The 26,808-nt window shown below is 40.0% G+C and overlaps 2 protein-coding genes across 4 annotated transcripts in view; one reads left to right on the forward strand and one right to left on the reverse strand.

Moving 5' to 3' along the window:
* The first annotated feature begins 3,612 nt into the window (after positions 1-3,612).
* Positions 3,613-26,808, forward strand: part of LOC105471799 (zinc finger CCCH-type containing 8) — a 41,799-nt gene continuing 18,603 nt past the window's right edge. Inside the window, exons 1-8 of one of the 2 annotated variants that reach the window (XM_071077097.1) lie at positions 3,613-3,815; positions 8,450-8,534; positions 17,389-17,611; positions 19,207-19,340; positions 21,680-21,796; positions 22,865-22,976; positions 24,314-24,423; positions 25,303-25,350. In XM_071077097.1, the coding sequence (XP_070933198.1) occupies positions 3,742-3,815; positions 8,450-8,534; positions 17,389-17,611; positions 19,207-19,340; positions 21,680-21,796; positions 22,865-22,976; positions 24,314-24,423; positions 25,303-25,335 (888 nt within the window). In that variant the 5' untranslated portion in view covers positions 3,613-3,741 and the 3' untranslated portion in view covers positions 25,336-25,350. The remainder of the gene's footprint in view (positions 3,816-8,449; positions 8,535-17,388; positions 17,612-19,206; positions 19,341-21,679; positions 21,797-22,864; positions 22,977-24,313; positions 24,424-25,302; positions 25,351-26,808) is intronic. The other variant, XM_011724537.3, reaches the window with a different exon arrangement.
* The window catches only part of LOC105471798 (fibulin 7), a 109,458-nt gene continuing 86,727 nt past the window's right edge, over positions 4,078-26,808 (reverse strand). The window contains exon 8 of one of the 2 annotated variants that reach the window (XM_071077096.1): positions 4,078-4,245. In XM_071077096.1, coding sequence (XP_070933197.1) covers positions 4,221-4,245 — 25 coding nt within the window. In that variant the 3' untranslated portion in view covers positions 4,078-4,220. Of the gene's footprint in view, positions 4,246-14,569; positions 15,528-26,808 lie in introns of those variants that run through there. The other variant, XM_071077095.1, reaches the window with a different exon arrangement.

Here is a 26,808-nt window from a genome sequence, read left to right on the forward strand (position 1 = left end):
AGCATACCATTTTCAAAGTTCAGCCAGGATACAAAATTCAGTTCTGACAGCATGTATCAGAGCCTCATTCCTTTTTATGGGTAAATAATATCCTATGTGTGTATCACGTTTTATTTATCCATTAATCAGTGGATGCACGCTTGGTTTGTTTCTACCTTTTGTCTATTGTGAATAATGCTGCAATTAACATGAATGTACAAATATATGTTTCAGTCCCTGTTTTCAATTCTTTTGGGTATATACCTAGGAGTGGAATTGCTGGGTCATATGATAATTTTATGTTTAGGCCAGCTGCTTTATAATAATAGGGAATTTCATTTATCTATTGCTATACAGGATAGCAAATTAGCCTAAAACTTTGTGGTTAAAAAAAAACCATTGATCTTCTTTGTTATTATTATTTTTTTTGAGATGGAGTTTCACTCTTGTTGCCCATGGAGTGCAATGGCATGATCTAGGCTCACTGCAAACTCTGCCTCGCAGGTTCAAGCGATTCTCCTGCCTCAGCCTCCCAAGTAGCTGGGACTACAGGCATGTGCCACCATGCCCAGCTAATTTTGTATTTCTAGTAGAGATGGGGTTTCACCGTGTTGGCCAGGCTGGTCTCAAACTCCTGACTCGAGGTGATCCACCTGCCTCAGCCTCCCAAAGTGCTGGGATTACAGGCGTGAGACGCCACAACTGGCCCAACATTGATCTTCTTATATCCTCTATGGGTCATGAATCTGTGAGCTGCTTAGCTGGGTGGTTCTGTCCCACAGTTTCTCATGGGATTGCTGTCAAGATGGCTTCCGGCTTGCTTAGTGCTGGGAGATCTGTTTCCAAGGTACCTCACCCAAACGGCTGGCTCTCCACAGGCGCCTGAGTGATTCAGGACATGGTGACTGACTTCCCTTCATGCAGATGATTCAAGAGAATAAGGCAGAAACTACAATGTCTTCTTACGACCTCACAAATCATGCATCATCACTTTTGCCACATTGTATTTGTTAGAAATAAATCAGTAAACCCTATCCACATTAAAGAAGAGGGGACTAAGTCTCCACCTTTTGCAGGGAGAAGTGTTAAGGAATTTTTGAACACGTTTTAATATGACCACACCATCCACTGATTTTGTTTTTTGTTTTTTCGGTTTTTTTTAGACGGAGTCTCACTCTATCGCCAGGCTGGAGTGCAGTGGCGCGATGTCGGCTCACTGCAACCTCCGCCTTCCAGGTTCAAGCGATTATCCTGCCTCAGACTCCCAAGTAGCTGGGCCTACAGGTGCGCGCCATCCTGCCCAGCTAATTTTTGTATTTTTAGTACAGACGGGGTTTCACCATGTTGGCAGGACGGTCTCTTTATCTTGACCTCGTGATCCACTGACGTTGGCCTCCCAAAGTGCTGGGATTACAGGTGTGAGCCACTGCGCCCGGCCCCATCCACTGATTTTTTAAATTTTCAGGATTATATTTTTTATTTCTAGAAGTTCTACTTGGTTACTTCTCCCCAGTTCCTCTATGACATTTTTTATAGTTTCTTTTTTATTAGTTAGATATTACCATATAGTAAACTATTTAAAAACTTAGTGACTTAAAACAGGAACCATTTATTTAGCTCACAATTAATGTGGGTTAGTAATTTGGACTGGGATCATCTGAGAGTCTTCGGTTCTCTGCAGGACTTCATCATGTGTGTGCTCAGCTGTATGCTGCCTAGGAGGCTTTGCTTTTAGGGTTTTGCTAGCTGTTGACTGGGTGTTTTCGCTCTCCTCCATTTGCCTTATCTTCCACATGTCTCTCCCTTATCGTCAGCAGGGTAGCCTGAACTTATTGTCCTGAAGAAAGCAGGCATAGAAGAGAGAGCAGACACATACAAAGCCCCTTGGGGCCTTGGCTTGGTATTGGCAGGCCACTTCTGCATTCTACTAGCTAAAACAAGCTGTTCTATCAGGCAAAGTCAACTTAGATTAAAGAGGAGGTGAAACCGATCCTACCTCTTTGTGGGAGGAGCTGCAAAGTCACACCGCAAAGGACATGGATACAGGAAAAGTAGGAGAATTTGGGGCCATTTTTGGCATCAATCTAACACAAACATATGTAGCCTTTTATATAGTCTTTGTCTGAAAATGCTAGTGTCTGATGCCTTTGCAGGTCAGATGTTTTAGCTGCTTTTTACCTGCTAATCGAATTTTCATTTGTGTCTGGTTATCTTTTGCTGTATGCTGGACATTTTATATAAAAAAATGTGTATAGTAACCATCTGAGTTCTATAATAGTGCTTCCTGCTAAAGAGGGAGTAATTCTAGTTTTCATTTCCTTAATTCATTTTTTCCTCTCCATTTTTAGTAATGATTCATGTTCCATAGGTGATTGCCTATAACATAAACAACACAGGAAAGTAGAATTTCCCCAGGGAAGATGTCTGGCTTCATATAGTTCCCTTCACTAATTGGTAGAGGGATCCTGACTCATGCCAAGAATCAGTTCCTTCACTTACAGAAGCAAGTCAGGTTCTCTATCATTGGCCCAACCTAGGGTTTGCGCCTTCCTTTCTACTATTGCCTTAAATGGTATTACACTGAGCAAAACTGAGCAATTCCCCGTTCTGCAACAGCATGCTCTGTTTTCCTGCCTTAATACAATTCTCTCTACTTGGAATGTCCATTTACTCTTAACTTCATCTTTTCCTATGGAAATATCTCAAGACCCAGCCCAAATACTCCCTTCTCAAGAAGCCTTCCCAACTGGATGCAATTTTTTCCCTCTTCTGAATCCTCTTAGTATTTGGTACTTTTTAATGGACTTTTCGGTCTTGAGGTTACTTGTGTATTCATTTTAATCCCATTCAATTGTAGAGACCCTACAAGTTACATTACCAGACTACATATCTGCTTATTCATTTCAAAAATGTGGATGGTAATAGAACATCTTTTACAGGGCTGTTGTGAGGATTAAGTTAGCTAACATATGAAACGCTATTTCTAAGGAATAGTAGTGGAGTGCTCAGATCAATGTTAGCTGTTACTACCATCCCTTAGAAATACTGTGATTTTGATGGAACAGTTTTCACCAAGGTGAAAGCAGAATCCTAACAAATCCTTTTAAAAATTCTGGGCTGGGGCCGGTCGGGGTGGCTCACGCCTGTAATCCGAGCACTTTGGAAGGCCGGGGCGGGCGGATGACAAGGTCAAGAAATCGAGACCATCCTGGCCAACATGGTGAAACTCCGTCTCTACTAAAAATATGACCAACATGGCGAAACCCCGTATCTACTAAAAATACAAAAATTAGCCGGGCGTGGTAGCACGCACCTGTAATTCCAGCTACTCAGGAGGCTGAGGCTGGAGACTTGCTTGAACCCGGGAGGCGGAGGTTGCAGTGAGCCGAGATCATGCCACTGCGCTCCAGCCCGGACGACAGAGCTAGACTCTGTCTCAAAATAAATAAATAAATAAATAATAAATTAAGTAATTTAATTAAATTAAAGTCTACTATCTGAGGTAATAGACGAAAAAGCCTACGGAAGGGCAACAGCGGCGGCGCCTGCGCAGAGCCGAGGCGAAGGTGGCAGGGAAGGAGCGGGCTTGCCCAGAGTCGCGGAGGGCGGCTCGGCGCATGTGCGGGGTGGCTGAGGCTGCGCGGGGCGGAGCCTGTGGCCCTGGTGCGGCTCTGGGTCCGTCCTGTCGCGTCCCAGTTGTCACTCTCTCGGGTTGTTACTCTGTAGTTTCCCGGCTCGCGAAAGGGAGGACCTGTCTGGGTCATGGATTTTGAGAATCTTTTCTCAAAACCCCCCAACCCGGCCCTCGGCAAAACGGCCACGGACTCTGACGAAAGGTGATCCCCCATCTTTTCATCCTTTGAATGCAGGGGCTCAGCGGGACTCCGCCTCTTAGTTTCTTCAGGATTGGAGGCCGTCCGGAACCACGTCCGGGCCGCGTCGGGAGAGCCCGTGGGGAGCACGTGGGCCGGCCGGACGCCACCGTCTGACCTATAGAGGTCGTGCAGGGTCCGGGTGGGAGCAGAAGCCGAACACGGGGCTCAGGCGTAGGCCGCCACTGCCGGGGCTGCCGAGAGCCTGGGCGGGGGAGCGGGGTGGAAGCGAGAAGGCTCCGGGATGCGCCCCTTTCTCTGCACAGCTGCGGGTTAGGAGCCCGCTTCTGTGGTCCGGTAGCGTCTGTCTTTACTATTGCTTGGTTCCACGAGACCGTAAACTCCCAGAGGACACTGATTGGACCTTTTTCACTGACACATGCTAGGCTCTTTTCTGTAGAAAGGACGAAACCACAAGTTTATTAAAAGGTAAAGAATAGGGAATACTCTGCCATTAGTCCACCGATTGGCATGGAAAGACCCTAAAGACCACAATAAAGCAACAGACATCATTTGGACTTAAAATTTCCATTAGGTTGGAAAAGCAAAGGAGACTTTTGGTCAAATGGCCCTAATTTGTAGATTTCATTTTTGGAGCAGTGCATAGTGCTTACACCCAGATAGATGTTCATTCTTTTTATTCTTTGAATTTGAAATGCTAAAAACTATCTTTGTTCTTAAACCTACGTCTTTTATTTCCCTCAACTGAGATATATTTCCAATTATGGTTGATTTTACCTCTCGATATTGCTCAGCTGTTCACTCTATCTCAAATTTTAACTGATCATCCAGAGCTTTACCTCGTGCTTTACATGAAATCATTTAATCCTCAAAACAAACTTAAAGAGAAGATGATGCTGTCTTTGTTTTACAAATGGGAAAATGAGGCACGGAGAGGCTAAATAACCTGCCGAGATTGCACTGTGGAAATGGAAAAACTATGTCCAGGACCCATGATTTTATCACCAAGCTTCTCATGCAAAATGACTAAAATAAGGCCTATAAATATTGGAAAGAGACACTCTAATTACTTGCAGATGATATCATTTACTAAGAAAAATAACTGGAACTAATTGATACGTTGTAAAATACATAAGAATTCATCACCAAAAAAAAAAGATAACAACATGTAAAAATCCCAACAGCAGCTATCAGTTTGAAAGTGTATTGGACGAAAATTCCATTCCCAAAAACTTGACTGCAATACATAAAAGACACTTGGAATTTTGCCAAAATGATGGGTGAAGGATGGTATGGAAGTATGGTGAGCTGTCCATATTATTTGCCCATTTTTCTTCTTTTTGGTCTTTTTCAAATTCTAGGATCTCTTATTTGAGAGTACTTTACTCCCAATTGTCATGCCTATGGCATTATTTTTCAAGGTATAAAGGAATGGGGATGTTGTGGTTTTGTTTTATCCAGTCAAATGAATCAGTCTTTTCTCATATGGTTTCTGGTTTTTTTCCTAGTAATTTGTGATGGGAGTACTTCTCATTCATTCAAAAAATCGTATTCAGCACCTGCTATGGCCTTGGGGATATAGCGGTAAATGAACAAGAGATGAAAATTTCTGTACTAATGAATTTACGTTATTAGGGGGAGGGGGAGACAAACAATACATAAATATATCGTATTTAAATACCCTGAGAAAATGAATGAAGGCTAAGGGGAAAATAAGTACTGGTGGGATGGTAGGGAGGGGGCAGATTTTTTTATTTATTTATTTTTATTTATTTTTATTTATGTATTTATTTTTTGAGACGGAGTCTTGCTCTGTCGCCCAGGCTGGAGTGCAGTGGCGCAATCTCAGCTTGCTGTAAGCTCCACCTTTCGCTTTCGCACCATTCTCCTGCCTCAGCCTCCGGAGTAGCTGGGACCACAGGCGCCTGCCACCACACCCGACTAATTTTTTTTGTATTAATAGAGACGGGGTTTCACCATGTTAGCCAGGATGGTCTCGATCTCCTGACCTCGTGATCCCCCCACCTCGGTCTCCCAGAGTGCTGGGATTACAGGTGTGAGCCACCGTGCCCGGCCGGGAGGGTGTAGATATTTTAAGAAGGTAGATAAGGAAAGCCTCACTGATAACGTTGGTAAGTTTTAAAAACCTGTGTAGGGACCTGAAGGAGGTGAGGGGGTTTCATAGTCTCGAGGAGTGGAGAGGAGTCTGTGTAAAGGTCCTCAGGGGAAGTGAGCTTGGTGTGATTGGGTTAGGGGAGCAAAGTGGCCAGAAAGACAGCTGGGGTGGAGTAAGAGGGACTTGGAAGTCTGCGAGGTATTGGGGTAGGGTTATGGGAGCCCAATCATGGAGTAACTGGTAGGTGCCAAAATAAGGACTTTGGCTTTTACTCTGAATGAGACAACAGACCATTGGAGGGTTTTTCAGCAGAGTGACATTTGAAATATTTTAGCAGGGTCTTTCTAGTTGTGTTGAGAGTAGAATGTAGGGGTGCCAGAGCAGCTCAGATTGTTGTATTAGTGGCAAGAAGTGGTCAAATGTGGGTATGTTGAAGATAGAACAAACTGGATTTCCTCCGAGATTGGATGGGGATGTAAGAGAGGAATCAAGATTGACTTTAAGGTTTTGGTGGGGATCTTGAGAGGGATGGCGTTGCCGATTTAGATAGCAAGAAGGATTAGGCTTCAGAGAGAAGAGCAAGAGTTCAGTGTTGGATGTTTTAAGATTACATATGTCTAGTAGATGTTCAGGTGGTTATGCTGAGTAGGAAGTTAGCTCTGTTTGGTTTTAAGAGGAGGGGTTTGGGTTAGAGACTTGGATATTGAAATCAGCTACATACGGATGATATTCATAGTGATGATATAGAAAGTGATAGCCTAGAATGAGAATATAGACAAAGAAGAGAAGAGGTGAGAACTGACTTTTAAATTTGTGAAGATGAGGAACCAACAAAGGAGACTGACAAGTTGTAGCTGTGAGGAAAGAAGAAACTAGAAGAGCCCACTATCTCTGAAGCTAAGTAAAGAACATGTTTTACACAGAAGAGGTGGTCAACTCTGTCCTATCCTGCTCATAGGTCTAATATGGGTGCTGAGTATTATAGACCTTCATAGTGAAAGTAGACATCTATTTAGAATGGGCAGTGTTGAATAATAGTGTGATTGTAGGGCACATACTTGGGAGCCCTGCCTGCCTGCTGGGGCTCAGATCTCAGCTCCACCATGTATTAGCTCTGTGACAAGTTACATATCCTTTCTGTGATTGTTTTCTCATCCGTAAAATGGGCTTTTAGTATGTATGTCATAACACTGTTGTTTGTGATAAGTGTTACGTGTATGGAGCAGCATCTGGCACAGAGTAAGCATCATTCAAGTGTTGGATGATGCTGTTACTGCTATCGAGGTCATTATCGTCATTATTCCTCTGCCTAAGGAGAGGTTGCCTCCTACTCCATGAGGTGATTCATTACTGGAAAGTATAGCAATAAAGGTTCACAAGTATTTGGGATTTTTGATTCTTGTAATGGTGGCTTCGGTAGAAGGCTCACAACTTGGTACCTCATCTGATGGATGTAACTCAGGAGCTCTGAGTCAGTGTAAACTGTTGAATTGGACAAAGCTGTGAAGCCTGAACTCCTGTAACTTTGAAAGAATAGCCAGAGCGCCACTGTTCACATTCTCCTTGTGCTGTCAGTGCTTTCCCTTTGTAACATGTTTCCTTGAGATGGGACATATTGCCCAATTCCTTGCCTTTATCTGGTGTATAACTCATATTTTAATTCACAGCTTTTTCCAATCTTGTGTTCAGTAGTCCCACTTACTAAGACACTATTTTCTTCAGCTCCCTGTATCTCTAGTATCAACCATTATTTAGATACACCTATACATTTTATTGGCTTCTTTGTTTACCAGTTTCTTTTATTTCCCATCCCTCTTGGGTTCATATTTAGTTTCACTGGAATATCCTCAAGTAATTGTCTTAGACTGTTATATATATGCATGGTCAACTTCTCAGTCCTGTAAATCTAAAAACAGTTCTTCTTTTCGTCTTTACACTTAAATGTGTTTGTCTCGCTCCTAATCTCAAAAGGCACTCTGCATTCTGCCTAAAATACCCTTCTCCCTCACATTCCTCTCTCCTCTTTGTTGGCTAACTCATAAGTATCATTTAGGCTCTGAATGCCTCTGGTCCCCAAGTCTGGGTTGTGTTCTGCGTATATGCCCCTATACTTACGTATACCATATTGAAATAGCTTTATTTTTTTCTCCCAAGCAGATAGAAAGCTCTCAGAAGACAGTGACAGGGTCTGTATTTTTCATTGTTGTAGTCCAGGGCCTAAGGCCTGGAGCCAGTTGAATTAATGGAATGATGGATGAATGAATGATTTATATAGCTGCTAATGCTTGAACATTAAGGTGGTGTAATCTAAAATTTTAGTTTTATAGGTTATTCGTAAACATATATTGACATTTATTGGTCATCATAATTTTGTATATTACCTGGAGTATTTGGTGTAGAATTTGAATTTGTAATTTATTTGAGGGCAAGGTGAAGACAAGCCAAAGCAGCGAATTGTAACACTGTGGTATAAACTCTTCAGGTTGAAAAAACCCTTTTGTGTTATTTGATATTTTTGCAGAATCGATGATGAAATAGATGATGCAGAAGTTGAAGAAACACAAGAGGAGAAAATTAAACTGGAGCACGAGCAAATTCCCAAAAAAGTAAGATTAAGTTGACAACTGTTTAAGTTGAAAACACATATTTTTTTTTCTCAGTTTCACATGGAACAACAAAAAAAGAAAAAACAGATAGAAATGGATATGAGAAATTAATGAAGGATCCTACTTGTCTCATTTTAACCAGCATTCGGGACCCAGTTACTTATATCAAAGAAACCTGGTTATACTTTTTAAAGAAATTATTATTCAATAACATTATTGTCATTTAACATGACCTATTTTTAATAATTGCCTTTATTTTGGTTTTTGTTGTTTCCAAAATGGATTGTAAACAGTTTCAAAAGCTGCTTTCAAGTTGGGTTGACATTTTTGAGGGTTATGATTTGTTAACTTAACCAACCTTAGTGATTTATATAGCTTAAAGCCCGTATTAGTTCATTAGGGCTGCTATAACAAAGTACCACAGACCAGGTGGCTTAAGCTGGGTGCAGTGGCTCATGCCTGTAAATGCCAGCACTTTGGGAGGCTGAGGTGGGTGGATCATGAGGTCAGGAGTTTAAGACCAGCCTGGCCAATATGGTGAAACCCCGTCTCTACTGAAAATACAAAAAAAAATTAGCTGGGCATGATGACACGCACCTGTACGCCTGTAGTCCCAGCTACTAGAGAGGCTGAGGCAGAAGAATCGCTTGAACCCGGGAGGCGGAGGTTGCATTAAGCCAAAATCCCGCCACTGCACTCCAGCCTGGACGACAGAGCGAGACGCCGTCTCAAAAAAAAAAAAACCAGCCGGGCGCGGTGGCTCAAGCCTGTAATCCCAGCACTTTGGGAGGCTGAGACGGGCGGATCACAAGGTCAGGAGATCGAGACCATTCTGGCTAACACGGTGAAACCCCGTCTCTACTAAAAAAAAATACAAAAAACTAGCCGGGCGAGGTGGCGGGCGCCTGTGGTCCCAGCTACTCCGGAGGCTGAGGCAGGAGAATGGCGGGAACCCGGGAGGCGGAGCTTGCAGTGAGCCCAGATCCGGCCACTGCACTCCAGTCTGGGCGACAGAGCCAGACTCAGTCTCAAAAAAAAAAAAAAAAAAACCCCAGAACTTTATTGTCTCAAGGATCTGGAGGCTGGAGGTCCCAGCACAAGGTGTTGGCAGGGTCGGTTCCTTCTGAGGGCTGTGGGGAAGAATCTATTCATTCCTCTCCCCAGCTCCTGATGGAGTACTGGCAGTCTTTGGTGCTGGCTTGCAAAAGTATCATCCTGATTTCTGCCTTCATATTCACATGGTGTTCTCCCTGCATGCCTGGGTCTGAACTGTCTGAATTTCCTATTTTTTGAGGCAGAGTCTCGCTCTGTCACTCAGGTTGGAGTGCAGTGGCACGATCTCTGCTCACTGCAGCCTCCTTCTGGAGTCAAGCAATTCTCAGCCTCCCAAGTAACTGGGATTACAGGTGTGCACCACCACGCCCGGCTAATTTTTGTATTTTTTGTAGAGACAAGACGTACATGGGTTTTGCCATGTTGCCCAGGCTGGTCTCGAACTCCTGGGGTCAAGTGATCTGACCACCTCGGCCTCCCCAAAGTGCTGGGATTATAGGCCTGAGCTACTGTGCCCGGACGAATTTCCATTTTTTATAAGGAACTCAGTCATTGAACTGGGCCCACTCTAATGACCTAATCTTAATTAATTACACTTGCAGTGGCCCTATTTCCAGAAAAGATCACATTCTGAGGTATTAGGGATTAGAAGTTCATTATAAGAATTTTAGGAGGGCACAGTTCAACCCATAACACAGATAATGTCTATTCCCGTCTTGCCCTTCTTTTCTGTTTTTGAACATGGAGAAACCCCATCTCTACTAAAAATACAAAATTAGCCAGGCATGGTGGCAGGTGCCTATTACTCGGGAGGCCGAGGCAGGAGAATTGCTTGAACCCGGGAGGCGGAGGTTACGGTGAGCTCATATCGTGCTATTGCACTCCAGTCTGGACAACAAGAGCGAAACTCCGTCTCAAAAAAAAAAAAAAAAAAATTGAGTTTTAACACACTATGGAAGAATGGGTTAAATTGTCACCGAGACTCATAAGACAGAAATATACTTTTAATAGTATATCTTTTACTTAGCTTGCTTATTTATTCATTTATTTATTTATTTTTGAGATGGAGTCTCTGTCGCCCAGGCTGGAGTGCGGTAGCGTGCTTGGTTCACTGCAGCCTCCTCCTCCCGGGTTTAAGCAATTTTCCCACCTCAGCCTCCCGAGTAGCTGGGACTACAGGCACGTGCCACCACACCTGGCTAATTTTTGTATTTTTAGCAGAGATGGGGTTTCACCATGTTGTCCAGGCTGGTCTCAAACTCCTAAGCTCAAGTGATCCGCCAGCCTTGGCCTTCCAAAGTGCTGGGAGTACAGGTTTGAGCCACCATGCCCAGCCTCCTTAGCTTTATAAAAGAATACAGGACAGAAGATAAAGCAGGTACAGTATCTTCATCTTCTTGGAAGCCTCTGAGCTACCCAAGTAAGCAGCTTCTTTTGCCCTCTGGGGCCTGTGTGGCTTCCAAAGATGAGAGCCAAGGTTGACGGCAAGAAATTGCAACTTCAACTTCCCACAAGTTTTCTCTACTACTTGAGTCACATAGGCCTCAGTCTTTTATGCCCACTTTTAGCTCCTCCAGTCTTTGTATTATATGTTATAACCTTGCACAGCAGACAGGCAGAAACAACATTCTACAACTGTCTTATGTAGTTTCCACAAAACAGTATTGTGAGAAGATGGACTCCTAGGTTATTCCCAACCAGGCTTGCTTCAGCGCAGGCTCTTCACTCACAAGTACACAAAAGGTGAATACATTGTCAAATAAATATCACAGCTAATTAATTAACTTACTTATTTTTGAGACAGAGTCTCGCTCTGTTGCACAGGCTGCAGGTAAAGTGGCGAAATCTTGGCTCACTGCAACCTCCACCTCCCAGGTTCAAGCAGTTCTCCTGTCTCAGCCTCCTGAGTAGCTGGGATTACAGGTGACTGCCACCCACCTTGCCTGGCTAATTTTTGTATTTTTAGTAGAGATAGGGTTTTGCCATGTTGGCCAGGCTGGTCTCGAACTCCTGACCTCGAGATCTGCCCGCCTCGGCCTCCCAAAGTGCTGGGATTACAGATGTGAGCCACAATGCCCGACCACAGCTTATTTAAAAGAGAACGCCCAGGTAAACACTTTGCAAGTTAAGAAAGAGCATTACCTCAGAGATATTGAGGGTTTGATTTCATACCACCACAATAAAGCAAATATTGCAGTAAAGCTAGGCACAGGAATGTTTTGGTTTCCCAGTGCATATAAAAGTTATATTTATACTATACTGTAGTCTGTTAGGTGTGCAATACTACTATATCTTAGAAAACAGTATATATCTTAATTAAAAATTCTTTGTTGCTAAAAAATGTTAACAATCAGCGAGTCATCATTTTGATGGCAGAGGGTCTCGCCTCAGTGTTGATGGCTGCTCAGGGTGGTGATTGCTCTGGCAATTTCTTAAAATAGGACAGCAGTAAAGTCTGTCACCTCAGTTGACTTCTCCTTTTACAAAAGATTTCTCTGTAGTATGTGATGCTGTTTGATAGCATTTTACCCACAGTAGAACTTCTTTCAAAATTGGAGTCAATCCTCTCAACCCCTGCCACTGCTTTATCAACTAGGTTTATATAATATTCTAAATCTGTTGTCATTTCAACAATGTTCATAGCAGCTTCACCAGATACAGATTGCATCTCAGGAAACCACTTTGCTCACTCATAAGAAGCAGCTTCTCATCTGTTCAAGTTTGATCATGAAGTTGCAGCAATTCAGTCACATCTTCAATCTCCACTTCTAATTCTAGTTTTCTTGCTATTTCGACCACACCTGAAATTACTTCCTCTACTGAAGTCTTGAACTCCTCAGTCATCCCTGAGAGTTGCAATCAACTTTCAAACTCCTGTTAATATTGACATTTGACCTTCTGCCATGAATCACGAATGTTCCTAATGGCAGCTAAAATGGTGAATCCTTTCTAGGTTTTCAATTTACTCTGCCCAGATCCATCAGAGAAATCACGTTCTATGGCAACTATAACCTTAAAAAGTGTATTTCATTCTTAAGACTTGAAAGTCAATTCCTTGATCCATAAGCTGCAGAATGGATGTTGTGTTTGTGGACATGGAAACATGCATCTCCATCAGAGCTCTTGGGTGACTGGGTGCATTGTCAATGAGCAGTAATATTTTGAAAAGGGTATTTTTTCTGAGCAGTAGGTCTCAACAGTGGGCTTAAAATATTCGGTAAACCATGCTGTAAACGGATATACTGCCATCTAGGCTTTGTTGCTCCATATATAGAGCACAGGCAGAGTATATTTAGTGTATACTTTTAAGGGCCCTAGAATTTTCAGACTGGTAAATGAGCATTGGTTTCACCTTAAAGTCACCAGCTGCATTAGCTCCTAACAAGAGTTAACCTGTCTTTTTGAAACCTTTTAAAGTATTTTATTTGTATAAATTTACAGGGTGCAAGTGCAATTTTGGATTACATGCATAGATTGTAGTGGTGAAGTCAGGGTATTCTTTGAAGCTTTGAAGTGAGGTATTGACTTCTCTCTAGTCCTAGGTGACATCTTCTTCCAATATAATGCTGTTTCATTTACTTTGAAAATCTGTTGTTTAGTGTAGCCACCTTCATCAATGATCTTAGCTAGATCTTCTGGATAATTTACAGCTTTTACATCAGCACTTGTTGCTTCATCATGCACTTTTTTTTCTTTTTTTTTTTTTTTTTGACACAGAGCCTTGCTCTGTTGCCCAGGCTGGAGTGCATTGGCGTGACTTGACTCACTGCATCCTCTGCCTTCTGGGTTCAAGCGATTCTCTTGCCTCAGCCTCCCGAGTAGCTGGGACTACAGGTGTGCACCATCATACCTGGCTAATTTTTGTATTTTTAGCAGAGACAGGGTTTCACCGTGTTGGCCAGGCTGGTCTTGAACCCTTGACCTCAAGTGATCTGCCCGCCTCGGCCTCCCAAAGTGCTGGGATTACAGGCGTGAACCACTGTGCCTGGCCTATCATGCACTTTTACGTGATGGAGACATTGTCTATTCATAAACCTCAAGAACCAACCTCTGCTAACTTCACTTTTCTTCTGTAGCTTCCTCACCTTTTTCCACCTTCACAGATTTGAAGAGAGTTAGGGCCTTGCCCTGGATCAGGCTTTGGCTTAAGGGAATGTTGTGACTGGTCTGATCTTCTCTCCAGACCAATACAACTTTCTCTATACCAGCAATAAGGCTGTTTTGTGTTCATATCATTAGTGTGTTCATTGGAGTAGCACTTTTAATTTCCTTCAAGAACCTTCCCTTTGCATTCACAAGCTGGCTATTTGACTTCTGAGGCCTAGCTTTCAGCTTGTCTCGGCTTTTGACATGCCTTCCTCGCTAAGTTTAATCATGTCTAGCTTTTGATTTCAATAGAGACATATGACTCTTCCTTTCACTTGAACACTTAGAAGTCATTGTAGGGTTATTAATTAGTCTAACTTCACTATCTTAGTGTCTCAGGGAATAGGGAAGCCTGAGGAGAGAGGGAGGGAGAGAAACAGGAGACAGGATGGTTGGTGGAGCAGTCAGAACACATGCAACATTTATTGATTAAGTTCTCCATCTTATGTGGGCATGGTTCATGGCACTCCCTCAAAAATTACAGTAGTAACCAGGCGCGGTGGCTCACGCCTACAATCCCAGCACTTTGGGAGGCCGAGGCGGGAGGATCACGAGGTCAGGAGATCGAGACCATCCTGGCTAACACGGTGAAACCCCATCTCTACTAAAAATACAAAAAAAAAAAAAAAATTAGCCGGTTGTGGTGGCGGGCACCTGTAGTCCCAGCTACTCAGGAGGCTGAGGCAGGAGAATGGCATGAACCCAGGAGGCGGAGCTTGCAGTGAGCCGAGATTGTGCCACTGCACTCGAGCCTGGGCGACAGAGCAAGACTCCGTCTCAAAAAATAATAATAATAAAAATAAAATTAAAAAATTATTAACATCAAAGACCACTGACCACAGATCACTGTAATAGATATAGTAATAACAAAAAAGTTTGAAATATCGCGAGAATTATCAAAATGTGGCACAGACACAGTGAGCACATGCTTTTCGAAAAATGGCGCCAACAGACTTGTTCAACGCAGGGTTGCCACAGACCTTCAATTTGTAAAGAAATGCGTTATTTGTGACACACGGTAAAATGAAGGACATTAAAATAAGATATTCCTATAACTTTCTTTGTAGATATCTCACATCTTATATACCTTTTGTTATATTTATTGCTAAGTGTTTAATGAAACTATTGTGAATAATTTTTTTAAAGTATCATTTTCTGGCTGTTGGTTTCTCAGTGGTTGGCATACACACATATGTAGGGATGCATGGAAGACAGATTTTTTGAGTTCTTGTTCACATTTCTGAGAATATCTTGAATTTATCCTCATTGTTGATAGATAGTTTGGCTGAAAGAGGATTAAGTTTGAGGTTACTGCTCCTTTGTCTTCTACTATCCAGTGTTACAAAGGTGAAGTCTTACCAATTTCATTCTAGTATCTTTGTAAGTATCCCGTTTTCTCTGGAAGCTTTAAGGCTCTTCTCTTCATTCTTGGCATTCTTAATTCTATGAGACTGTGAATCTTTTTTTGTTCTGCTTAGTGCTATTGTGGTGAGATTATTTACTTACATCCTTTTATATGAGACAGATCTCTTACTTTTTATCTCTTTTTTCTTTGTATCCCAAGATATTTCCTCTGTTTCTATTTATCATCATTTCATAAATTACAATTTAACTGAGATCTTATTCTTGTTTTGATGGCTAACATTGTTTTTGAATACATTTTGAATATCTTTGTGTATTTTTTAATTTTCGAGTTCTTTTTCTCAAATGATGGTTGCTTTTTCTGGATCTGTTTTTCAGTCGTTTTCTTGCTTTTTTGTTGTGTTCTGTAGATCAGGGATTGGTAAGCATTTTCTATAAAGGACAAGACAATAAATATTTTAGATTTTTAAGCCAAGAAGCAAAATTGAGGATGTTATGTAGGTACTTATATAATGAAGGAGACAAAAAAAATTTCCACAACCTTTGACTGATAGAATTCAGTACATAATAATAGTCGTTTTTAAATACATACTGAATAATCTTTTTGGTTCCCCCATTCCTACTAAATAAAATTAAAGGCCAAAACCAAGGTAAACATAATCTATCACAGGAGTCAGCCATCCTTTTCATAAAGGATCAGTTAGTGAATCTTTTCACCTTTGTAGGCCATGTTGTCTCTGTCACAACTAAGACAGTATGTAAATGAATGGATGTAATTGGTGTTACAGTAAAACTGTATTTACAGAAACAGGTAGTGAAGCTGAAAGTTTGCCAACCCCTGATCTATCAGTCCAGAAGTTATATTTACAAGTTTATTCTATGGTGTTATTGGGAAAAAGGCACTCTTTCTTGAAGACTTGGAGACAAGAAGTTTGGTGGCCCGAAGATATTAGATTGGTTGGTAGTCTTGTCTGTTGTAGTGAAGATAAGGTATAATTGAGGCCATTGTCAGATCAAGAAACTTCCTCAGCTTGTTTGGATTCTTTAAGCAGGGAGCAAGTTCATTTTCTAGGCTTATAATTAATCCTCTGGTGGAACAACTCCTAACTTTGAAGTTAAACATCAGAAGTAAACTATTGCCAGGCACGGTGGTTCATGACTGTAATCCCAGCACTTTGGGAGGCCAAGGCAGGCGGATCACTTGAGGTTAGCAGTTCGAGACCACCCTGGCCAATATGGTGAAACCCCATCTCTACCAAAAATACAAAAATTAGCTGGGCATGGTGGTACACACCTGTAGTCCCAGCTACTCGGGAGGCTGAGGCAAGGGAATCGCTTGAGCCTGGGAGACAGAGGTTGCAGTGAGCCAGGATCGTGCCAGTGCACTCCAGCCTGGGCAATAGAGTGAGACTCCATCAAAAAAGAAAAAAAAAAAGTAAACTGTTAAATCGGACCACCTAATATATTTTATAATAGGGAGTCTTCTGTTTTGTTTTTTGTTTGTTTGTTTTGAGTTTGCTTCTTAGTTATCATGTGAAAGCAAATAAGGGACCAGACCCCAAAGTATGCTTTGAAACAGAATCATTGTCCACTGTAATGATAGGCATGCCATTTCTTCCTGACATCAGAATAAGAGCCCTTTGATCCTTGGGCTCCTCTAGGATTAGCTCCCATACCTGGGTTCTTCACCCTTCCGTGGGCACTTGCAACAACAGAGTTAGGAAACTTTCTGAAAGTGAAGTTAACTCGATTATAGAGAACAGGGTAGTTCTTTATTCCTTGTCATCATTGTTGCTACCACTCCTGTGAGTTATAGGAGAAAGACTAGGCTTTGGTAACTTAGATGTATCTTAAGTGTAAGTGGGTTTTCATATGGACCATTACAGTTTACTTGGTGTTTTACAAAATGATAAGTTATTGAAGACATTTAAAAGTACTGTCAATGCAAAGGCAGAAATGTAATGTGTGAACTGTAATACTGTAATCCTCTCACAGCAAATAATTAAGATTTGGGGGTTTAGACGTTTAATTCAGTCAAATGCATACAATGTACAAATTTAGAATCTTCCCTCAAATCATCTTTAAGGATAGATATGTCATAGTGGTTTGTTAGTTTGTTTTTAATTCTGGAAATGTTCAAATATATGAGTGGAGAGAATAGTATATGAACCCCATGTACCTATTACCCAACTTCAACAATGACCAGTTCATAGCCAATCTTGTTTCTTCTGTATGGCCAGATTGTTTTGAATCGTGCTAGGTTTTTAAAATTGAAGTTTTAATTTTTACTTAGTTTAGGCACTTTGGAAACTCTGCAGTATCACCAAAAAGTTCGCTGCATAGAAAATCAAGAAGTAAGGACTATGATGTGTATAGTGATAATGATACCTGCGGTCAGGAATCAGAAGATAATTTTGCCAAAGAGCTTCAACAGTACATACAAGCCAGAGAAATGGCAAATGCTGCACAACCTGAAGAATCTACAAAGAAAGAAGGAGTAAAAGATACCCCACAGGGTAAGAGTCAAACTATTTTATCATTTAAAGTTTATCTAGAGAAGCAGTCACAGTTGTCCATATATGGACAGAGGATTTTTCCTTGCACTTTCTCTCATGGTAAGACTGTGGTTTTCATGGATATTTATACCAGACATGAGCTTGCATGGCCAGAGACCTCATCTGAGACCTGGCCACTTGGTGCATTAAATGCTCAGTTTGTAGGAGGATGGAGGATGGAGGCGGGTTATCAAAGGCCATGTCTATTTCTAAAGGGAGAATGCTAAAGCCCTGGCCTCTGCATGTATGAAGGATAGGATAGCCTGTTTGTATTGTTGTCATTTAAAGAGGAATTGACTGGAATGGTTGTATGTCAGACTGTAACTCAGAAATATATTCTTCTGGATTACTAAAATGAGATTTAGCCATAAATATGAGGGTAAATGGCAATTATAAATGAAATTTTTGGCCAGGCATGGTGGCTCACGCCTGTAATCCCAGTACTTTGGAAGGCCAAGGCGGGTGGATCAGTTGAGGTCAGGAGTTCGAGACTAGCCTGGCCAACATGGTGAAACCCTGTCTCTACTAAAAATAAAAAAAGTAGCAGGGTATGGTGGCACACGCCTGTAATCCTAGCTACTCTGGAGGCTGAGACACAAGAATCACTTGAGCCCAGGAGGCAGAGGTTGCAGTGAGCCGAGATCACACAGTGCAGTCCAACCTGGACAATAGAGCAAGACTCTGTCTCAAAAAAAAAAAAAAAAATTAAAATTTTAATGCTGTCATTTTTTTGTGAGCCCAGGAGTTCAAGGCTCCAGTAAGCTGTGATTATGCCATTGCAGGATGGATGGATAAATGCAGGGATGGATAGATAAATAAATAAAAACTTAATCTATTTAAAATGTTTTCAGTGAAAAATCTGACAGTAATATATGAGGTCATTTTAAACACTTAAAGCTTTTACTGTTACAGTTCCTAATTAGATCCATCATACTCTGAACACTTCAAAAGGATCTGCCTTAGAGCTTGTAAGACTCATTTTATTATCTTACTTTTTTCTTGATAATACCTTATATATTTTTAAAAACAATGAATGGAGAATCCAGGGTGTATTATCATAATTCTCTTCTTGGTCCCTTAATCCCAGAGCTTCTAGAAAGACTGGTCAGTATCATGCCAGTTTTCACTTATTGAGGCTTAGAGAAGTTTCCTCAATTATTGTAAATCACACTTCTTTTTTCCGTTTGTTTGGAGACAGGTCTCACTCTGTTGCCCAGGCTGGAGTGCAGCGGTGCAGTCATAGCTCACTATAACCTTGAACTCCTTGGCTCAAGCAATCCTCCTGCCTTAGCCTATAGTCCCAGAGTAGCTGGACTACAGGCGTGCACCCACCACACCCAGCTAAGTTTTTGTAGAGACAAGATCTCTAGGCTGCCTAGGCTGGCCTTGAATGCTTAGGCTGGCCTTGAACTCCTAGCCTTGAGCAGTCCTTCTGCCTCAGCCTCCCAAAGAGCTGGGATTACAGACATGAGCCACTGCACCTGGCCCCGTACTTCTTAAAAGTAAACTGATATTGTAACTTTATGTCATTTTTTAAATTAATTTTTTACTTTTAGCTGCTAAACAAAAAAATAAAAATCTTAAAGCTGGTCACAAAAACGGCAAACAGAAGAAAATGAAGCGAAAACGGCCTGGCACTGGAAACAAAGGATCAAATGCTTTGCTGAGGAACAGTGGCTCACAGGAAGAGGTATAAGAACATATGCTTCTAGGAATTCCTGGCCCCTGCATGCTTTTGGACTTTATCTTACACTTCAGTGACAAGAAGTGCTGTGTGATATGGAGAGGTGGAAGCATCCTACAGAATCAGGGTTTTCAGATGAAGATGTCCTTTTACTATCACTGGGTTCTCCATGTTCTTCCTTCTTATTGCAGCTTTCTTTTTCCCACTAATTAGCTGCCAACACTACTTTTAAGCCTTAGTGTTCTCACTATTGTTCCTGAATATATGCACACAAGCTCCTTGATTTTTATTATTATTATTATTATTATTATTATTATTATTTTGAGATGGAATCTTGCCTTGTTACCCAGGCTGTTGTAATCTTGGCTCACTGCAGCCTTCACCTCCCGGGTTCAAGCGATTCTCCTGCCTCAGCCTCCTGATAGATGGGACTACAGGTGCATGCCACCATGCCCGGCTAATTTTTGTATTTTTAGTAGAGACAGGGTTTTGCCATGTTGGCCAGGCTGGTCTTGAACTCCTGACCTCAGGTGATCCACCTGCCTCGGCTCCCACCACCCGCCACCTCCCTAAGTGCTGGGATTATAGTCATGAGCCACTGTGGCCAGCCTAGGCTCCTTGATTTTTTTTTTTTTTTTTTTTTTTTAGTATTATACTATCAATGACTCCGGAAAAATGGGAAGCCAGAAAAGATCAAATAGTCATGAGGCATTTCAAAGGTCACTGAGTCTTACAAATTTTTTTACTATCTAAAGTCCCTCATCCTGGCTCCTTCTGGAAATTAAAAATGAATATTTCTGAGCATTGGCCTTACCAAATCTCCCCACCTTCCTATATTTTGATTTTGTTTTTTAGAAGTTCCTTTTCCTTGGTCTGTAGATGTAATCAGGGTAGAATAATAAGTACTTTTTCTGGATTCCACTTTTCTGAGGGCTTTTAACTGGATGGCAACCTTTTTTATTATACTTGGTTATAGGGGACAAGGGTAAAGGGTGGTAAAATATTAGAAATGCCAAATATTCTAGATTGAAAAGCATTTATATACAGTCTATCCCCTGCCTCCATATTTTATGAATGAGGAATCTGAAGCCCTATGGTTCAGATAACTACCCATAGTCACACAGGGCCGAGCCAGGACTAGGATTTTTGTTTCCCAACACCCTGTCAGTATTCTCTTTGATTTGATTTACATGGCTCAAATGATTATTCAGCCAAAGCTGACAGCCCTCCTACACAAGGAATAAATTCTAAACATACATAGTAGAATTTAGTAACATTACCAAATAAAACAAAAGATTTAAACTGGCAGATATTTATAAGACGTAAATTTGATGGTGCTAAGTGGAAATTTGACATTATTGTAAATGACTGTACAGTCAGCTCCCTTGTTTGTACATACTGTATTCCTAAGACTGTATTCAGAAATTTGGTATACAGAAGCTATAAGCTGTAGCATAAGTTAACATGTAAAAATTACCTTATGTTTCTGAAGAGCTTAAATGCATTATAAAATCTCCTTCCTTTTTTTAATATGAAAATCTCCTTTTATACCTTTATCACCATCTTTGATGGTGTATTGCTACTTGTATTTGTTAATTTGGGCTGATAAGTGTGCTCAACTCACACCCAGTGAGCATCTCATTGAAACTAGATTCTACTGCTTTTGGTTCACTCTGATTTCCATCTTTGTTTCTATCGCTCTAAAGATCTTTGTTCTTAGACTTCATTTTTTAATCATAAATATTATCACTTTTTAAAAAAAAAAATTTTTTTTTCTCCCTGAGACGGAGTCTTGTTCTGTTGCCCAGGCTGGAGTGCAGTGGTGCAATCTCGGTTTACTGCAACCTCCGCCTCCTGGGTTCAAGAGATGCTCCTGCCTCAGCCTTCAGAGTAGCTAAGATTTTAGGCATCTGCCACCATGCGCGGCTAATTTTTGTATTTTAGTAGAGATGAGGTTTCACTATGTTGGCCAGGCTGGTCTCGAACTCCTGACCTCAAGTGGTCCACCCACCTCAGCCTCTCAAAGTGCTGGGATTACAGGTGTGAGCCACTGCGTCTGGCCCATTTAAAATTTTTTTTTCATTCAGTTTTACAAAATAAGGGTAATGTATAATAAAATATACAAATCAATACAAACACTGATACTCAATGATGGAATGCTGTTGAAACTGACAAAACATTCATTTTTAACCTGGTGTACCGAAATCCAAATATTACATATGAAGGCCAATTTAGAAGAATCACCCTTTAAGGCTTTGAAGTTGGTTTAAATAATTTTGTGTAACAGAATAAAATATTTAATTTTCTGTTTCTTACATTTAGTTTTTTTGTTTTTGTTTTTAAAGGATGGTAAACCTAAAGAGAAGCAGCAGCATTTGAGTCAGGCATTCATCAACCAACATACAGTGGAACGCAAGGGAAAACAAATTTGTAAATATTTTCTTGAAAGGAAATGTATTAAGGTATAAAAATGTGTAAGCAAAACTCTACTAAAATGTAAAACTGCTCTTTCTGTTTGATACTTATCTAATTCATACCTTTAGGTTTTTAAAGCTGTTTCATTCTGGAAAAAATTCAGTTAGAAAATTTTAGTGAAGTATTCTTTCATGTTTAAAAAAGTAGCCAAGCCTGTAATCCCAGCACTTTGGGAGGCCAAGGTGGGTGGATCACCTGAGTCAGGAGTTCAAGACCAGCCTGGCCAACATGGTGAAACTCTGTCTCTACAAAAATTAGCCAGATGTGGTAGTGCATGTCTGTAGTCCCAGCTACTCGGGAGGCTGAGGCAGGAGAATCGTTTGAACCTGGGAGGTGAAGGCTGCAGTAAGCTGTGATTGAGCCACTGCACTCCAGCCTGGGCGACAGAGCAAGACTCTGTCTCAAAAAGAAAAAAGATAATTTTTCTTTTTTAGTGAAGTATTCTTTTATGTTTAAAAAAGTAGCCAGGCCAGTAATCCCAGCACTTTGGGAGGCCAATGCGGGTGGATCACCTAAGTCAGATAATTTTTTGGGTTTGTTGTTGTTGTTGTTCTTGTTGTTTTGAGACAGAGTCTCGCTCTGTCACCCAGGCTGGAGTGCAGTGGTGCAATATCGGCTCACTTCAAGCTCCACCTCCCGGGTTCATGCCATTCTCCTGCCTCAGCCTCCCGAGTAACTGGGGCTACAGACGCTTGCCACCACTCCTAGCTGATTTTTTTGTATTTTTAGTAGAGATGGGGTTTCACTGTGTTAACCAGGATGGTCTCGATCTCCTGACATCGTGATCTGCCCACCTCGGCCTCCCAAAGTGCTGGGATTATAGGCGTGGGCCACCGATAATTTTTAAAAATGCTTTGTGTTTAAAAATGTTTGGGACTTAAGAGAATTTTAATCAAATATATGTGATGTGGTTATAATTTATTAACCATTAGAATGTGCTACCTCTAAGACTTTGGTTCTTTCTGGAATCGTTTGCTTATTTAAAGTTTAGTGGGAATTAAATCATAATGACTATGGGAAATAATGGCTTTTCCTTGCTCCTTCTTTTGGCTTAGGGAGACCAGTGTAAATTTGATCATGATGCAGAGATAGAGAAGAAAAAGGAAATGTGTAAGTTTTATGTACAAGGATATTGTACCAGAGGTGAAAACTGTCTGTATTTGCATAATATCCTTTATCACAAGATATAGTGACTTTATTCTTTATAAATATTTACATGAACATTTTAAATGTGCAAAATTTTTAATGAAACCAGTGTTTTAGCTATACCAAAATGATAGTATTCAAGTCCAACTTAGTATCAAAGTGATTAAATTGTACATGGATTTTTTCATAAGCAAGAAAAGAGGAATTCTTTAGAAAATCTCTCAAATGATGATTCTTTCTGTTCAACATGGGTGATATAGAGGGTCCATGAGACCTCTTCAAGTCCCAGAAAGAATATCACAATTTCTACTGTGACACTGACTAACTGAATCTATATTCAAATAAGCTACTTCATAAAAAGGCAGGGATTACGTAATTTGGGAGTACCTGTTTTCTGTGTATTCTGTACTGTGTAGAAATGAATTGTCCCTTAATTTGTAGAACAGCCTTAGCTCTTCAGTGCAAATGGCACAGACAAGTTATCAAAACATGGAATGTAAACATTTTAGGTTAATAGCACCTTTAGTCATCACAAAATTTTTTTTTCTTCAGGCATTCAGTGTAAGGAGTATCAAAATGTAATTTGAGGATTGTTTTCCTAGAAAACAATATTGAAGTTATATAGATTTATTCTGTTGTAAACAAGTCTAATGTACAAAGGATCCAGATTTGTAAGATATGTTGTTTTTGACTTTGATTCCTCCACCCCCAAAGGAATGCTTTAAAAATGATCACATTTATCAAGATATTTAAAATATATACCCCTTTCATATATGAAACATGCCTGTACTCTATTATAAGAATGGATATGAAGGAAGAAAATGCCCTGTGATAGCCGTTAAACTTGATTTATGTATGTAGTCTTTCTAAAATTAGATTTTTTAATGTATTCCAGTTAATTTATTATCTCCTACTTTAAATAGAGAAATCTAGTTTCTACTAGTAGGAAAGGTCTTTTTCTTTTCTTTCTTTTCTTTTCTTTTTTCTTTGCTCTGTTGCCTAGGCTGGAGTGCGGTGGCACAATCTTGGTTCACTGCAACCTCCGCCTCCCAGGTTCAAATGATTCTGGTGCCTCAGCCTCCTGAGTAGCTGGAATTACAGGCATGCCTGCGCCATCATGCCCAGCTAATTTTTTTGTATTTTTAGTAGAGGCAAGGTTTCGCTATGTTGGCTAGGTTGGTCTTGAATTCCTGGCCTCAAGTGATCTGCCCACCTCAGCCTCCTAAAGTGCTGGGATTACAGGCATGAGCCACCGCCCCTGGCCACAAAGGTCTTTATTTAGGAAAAATAAAGTCATTAAGTTAATAACATTATTTCAGTTGGATTAAAATTGTTCTTTTCCTTAACACTTGGGTTACATGAATATCCTTGTAAGTTTTACCATACAGGAACAAAATGTTATCAGGGAGAATATTGCAAGTTTTCTCATGCTCCACTGACTCCTGAAACACAAGAATTGTTGGCTAAAGTAAGTATACTTTTTAATAATCTTTTGTTTTTTCTTTTTTAAGGAATATGTTTGAACTAAGGATGAGAATTTGAAGATAATTAAGGAGAGTGCCTCTTAGGTTAGCATATGGGATATATTAGGACTGATAAGAATTCAGCTTAAATATTTTTCATTTGTATATGTTTCCTTGTAGCTGAAAGGAAGATGTATATTCATTGCTGATTTAAGTTGAATGATGTAAAATCTTCAGTGTAATTAGCCATTTTAATAGCTAAGCTAAGCTAAACAAAGCAAATCAAATAAGAAAAATAGTACGCCTGTTATAAAGATTCTTGGAAGGAAAGTTACAAGTTACAGGTTTATAAACATTTTAGAATTACATCAGATAATAGTTAAGTAGTAATTTCAAAATGTTTTTTTCAGATATTCTTGCAGTCTGTGAGAAAAGGTCATCGAAAAGTTACAGTCATTTGTATTCTTTCATTTCTCATGTTAGTTGGAGCTAGCTTTTAAAAATTCAATCTAAGTATACATAAAAATTTAAAAGATTCTTGAAGCCAACCATACGATCTTGTAGCAAAATGTTCCCTTGAGCATATGCAAATATTACAAAGTCAAAGGTGCTTGTTTATAGATATTTTTAGGTTGTAAAATATGAATAGTTAATGTGGAATTAGAAGTTGTACCAAATATTCCGTTGTTTATTTGTATGAAATAGATATGGAAAAGTTATATATATAAAATAAGTTTTTCAGTTCCTGTAGTAGTAGTAAATAATATTAGGTGATTATTAGGATGAATTTGATTGGAATCATTTGAAAGTTATGAGTATGACAGTATACCTGAATTAGACATAAATGCATAAAAATGATTATGTGATTTTTTTTTTCATATTAGGTTTTGGATACTGAAAGGAAGCCATGTAAATAAAATAGACATAAAAAGGTAAAATTAGAATTTACCACATTTCTTTTTTTCTTGTCTAAACATCTCTAGAAGTTGGCATGTCAACCTCAATAGGGTTCTCAAATAGAAGTATTTTTCTTCTTCCTCCCCCAGTAAAAAAGAATTATAAAATATTTGATATATTTACATACCTATATGGATCGACATCAGCCTGCTTCCTTGTGTGGGCTTGTCTATCAGGTATATTTTTATTCTTCTCTTGTATTTCTTTGTAGATTTACCAAATACATATAAGTCACAAAACAATATATTTAGTTCTGCTTATGTCTGGATTTTATTCAGACTATCATACTCTCTGTATTAATTGATGACATGGCTATTTCACTCAACATTATTCATTCATGTAGATGCATGCAGCTGTCATTCATTTTTACTGCTATATAACATTTCATTCTATGTTTATGTTAGTTATTTAGTCATTCTATTAATGAATGTTTAGGTTATTTTCAATTTTTAAAAATACAAACTCTTTTTGTAAGTATCCATATACATACCTCTTGGTATGAATGTGCACAAGTTATCCACAGTATGTGCCAAGGTGTAGAATCATATCATCATAAAATGTAATATCAGTTTTTTCTCAAGTAGTTATACCAGTTTATACTCCTACAAACTGTGTAGAAGAAATCCTGTCATTCTATACTTGCCAATATTTTATATTGTCAGTACTTTAACCAATCTAGTGGATGTAAAAATAGAATCTCATAACTTAATTTGCATCTTTTCTTATGCTTACTGGCTTTTGAGTTTCATCTTTGGCGAAATGCCTGTTAATGTCTTTTGCCTATGTTTTTATTGGTCTGATTGCCCTTTATACATTGATTTTTATATATTCCTTATATAATTCTTTGTGAGTTATGTGTGGCAGGCCTTCTCCCATTTTGTGGACGGTCTTTTCTTTTCTTTCTTTCTTTTTTTTTTAGGCATCTCAGGGAGTAGAATTACTTATTTTGGGAATCTTTTTGTTTATGGCTAGTTTTATGTTTTGTGTCTCGTTTAAGAAATTATTCCCTATCGTGAGTCTGTAAAGTAATTTAACTTTCTTTTTTTAAGTTTTGGAGCTTTGCCTTATACATTTATATTTTAATCCATTGGGAATTGTATTAACAGTTGGTACAGTAATGGTGTTTAGCAAAAACAACTACCAGGTTCTCAGTAGTGAATAACACAAAGTGCTTATTTTTTATGCATATATAGATTGGCTGGGAGTTGGCTGATCTCATCTGGCCTTGGTTGGGTTGGCTCTGTTTCATATGGCAGATCTGCTGGGACAGTTCTTATCTAATTTTCCTGGGACCAGTGGGCTAGCTAGGGCATGTTCTTCTCATGGTGTTGGCAGAAACTCAAGAGGGCAAAGCCCTGTTTACAGCACATTGACTTGGCTAAAGTAAGTCATGTGGCCAAGCCCAAAGTCAAGGAGAAGGAAACTGTACTCCA

The sequence above is a fragment of the Macaca nemestrina genome, chromosome 13, assembly GCF_043159975.1.
Source record: "Macaca nemestrina isolate mMacNem1 chromosome 13, mMacNem.hap1, whole genome shotgun sequence".
NCBI lineage: Eukaryota > Metazoa > Chordata > Mammalia > Primates > Cercopithecidae > Macaca > Macaca nemestrina.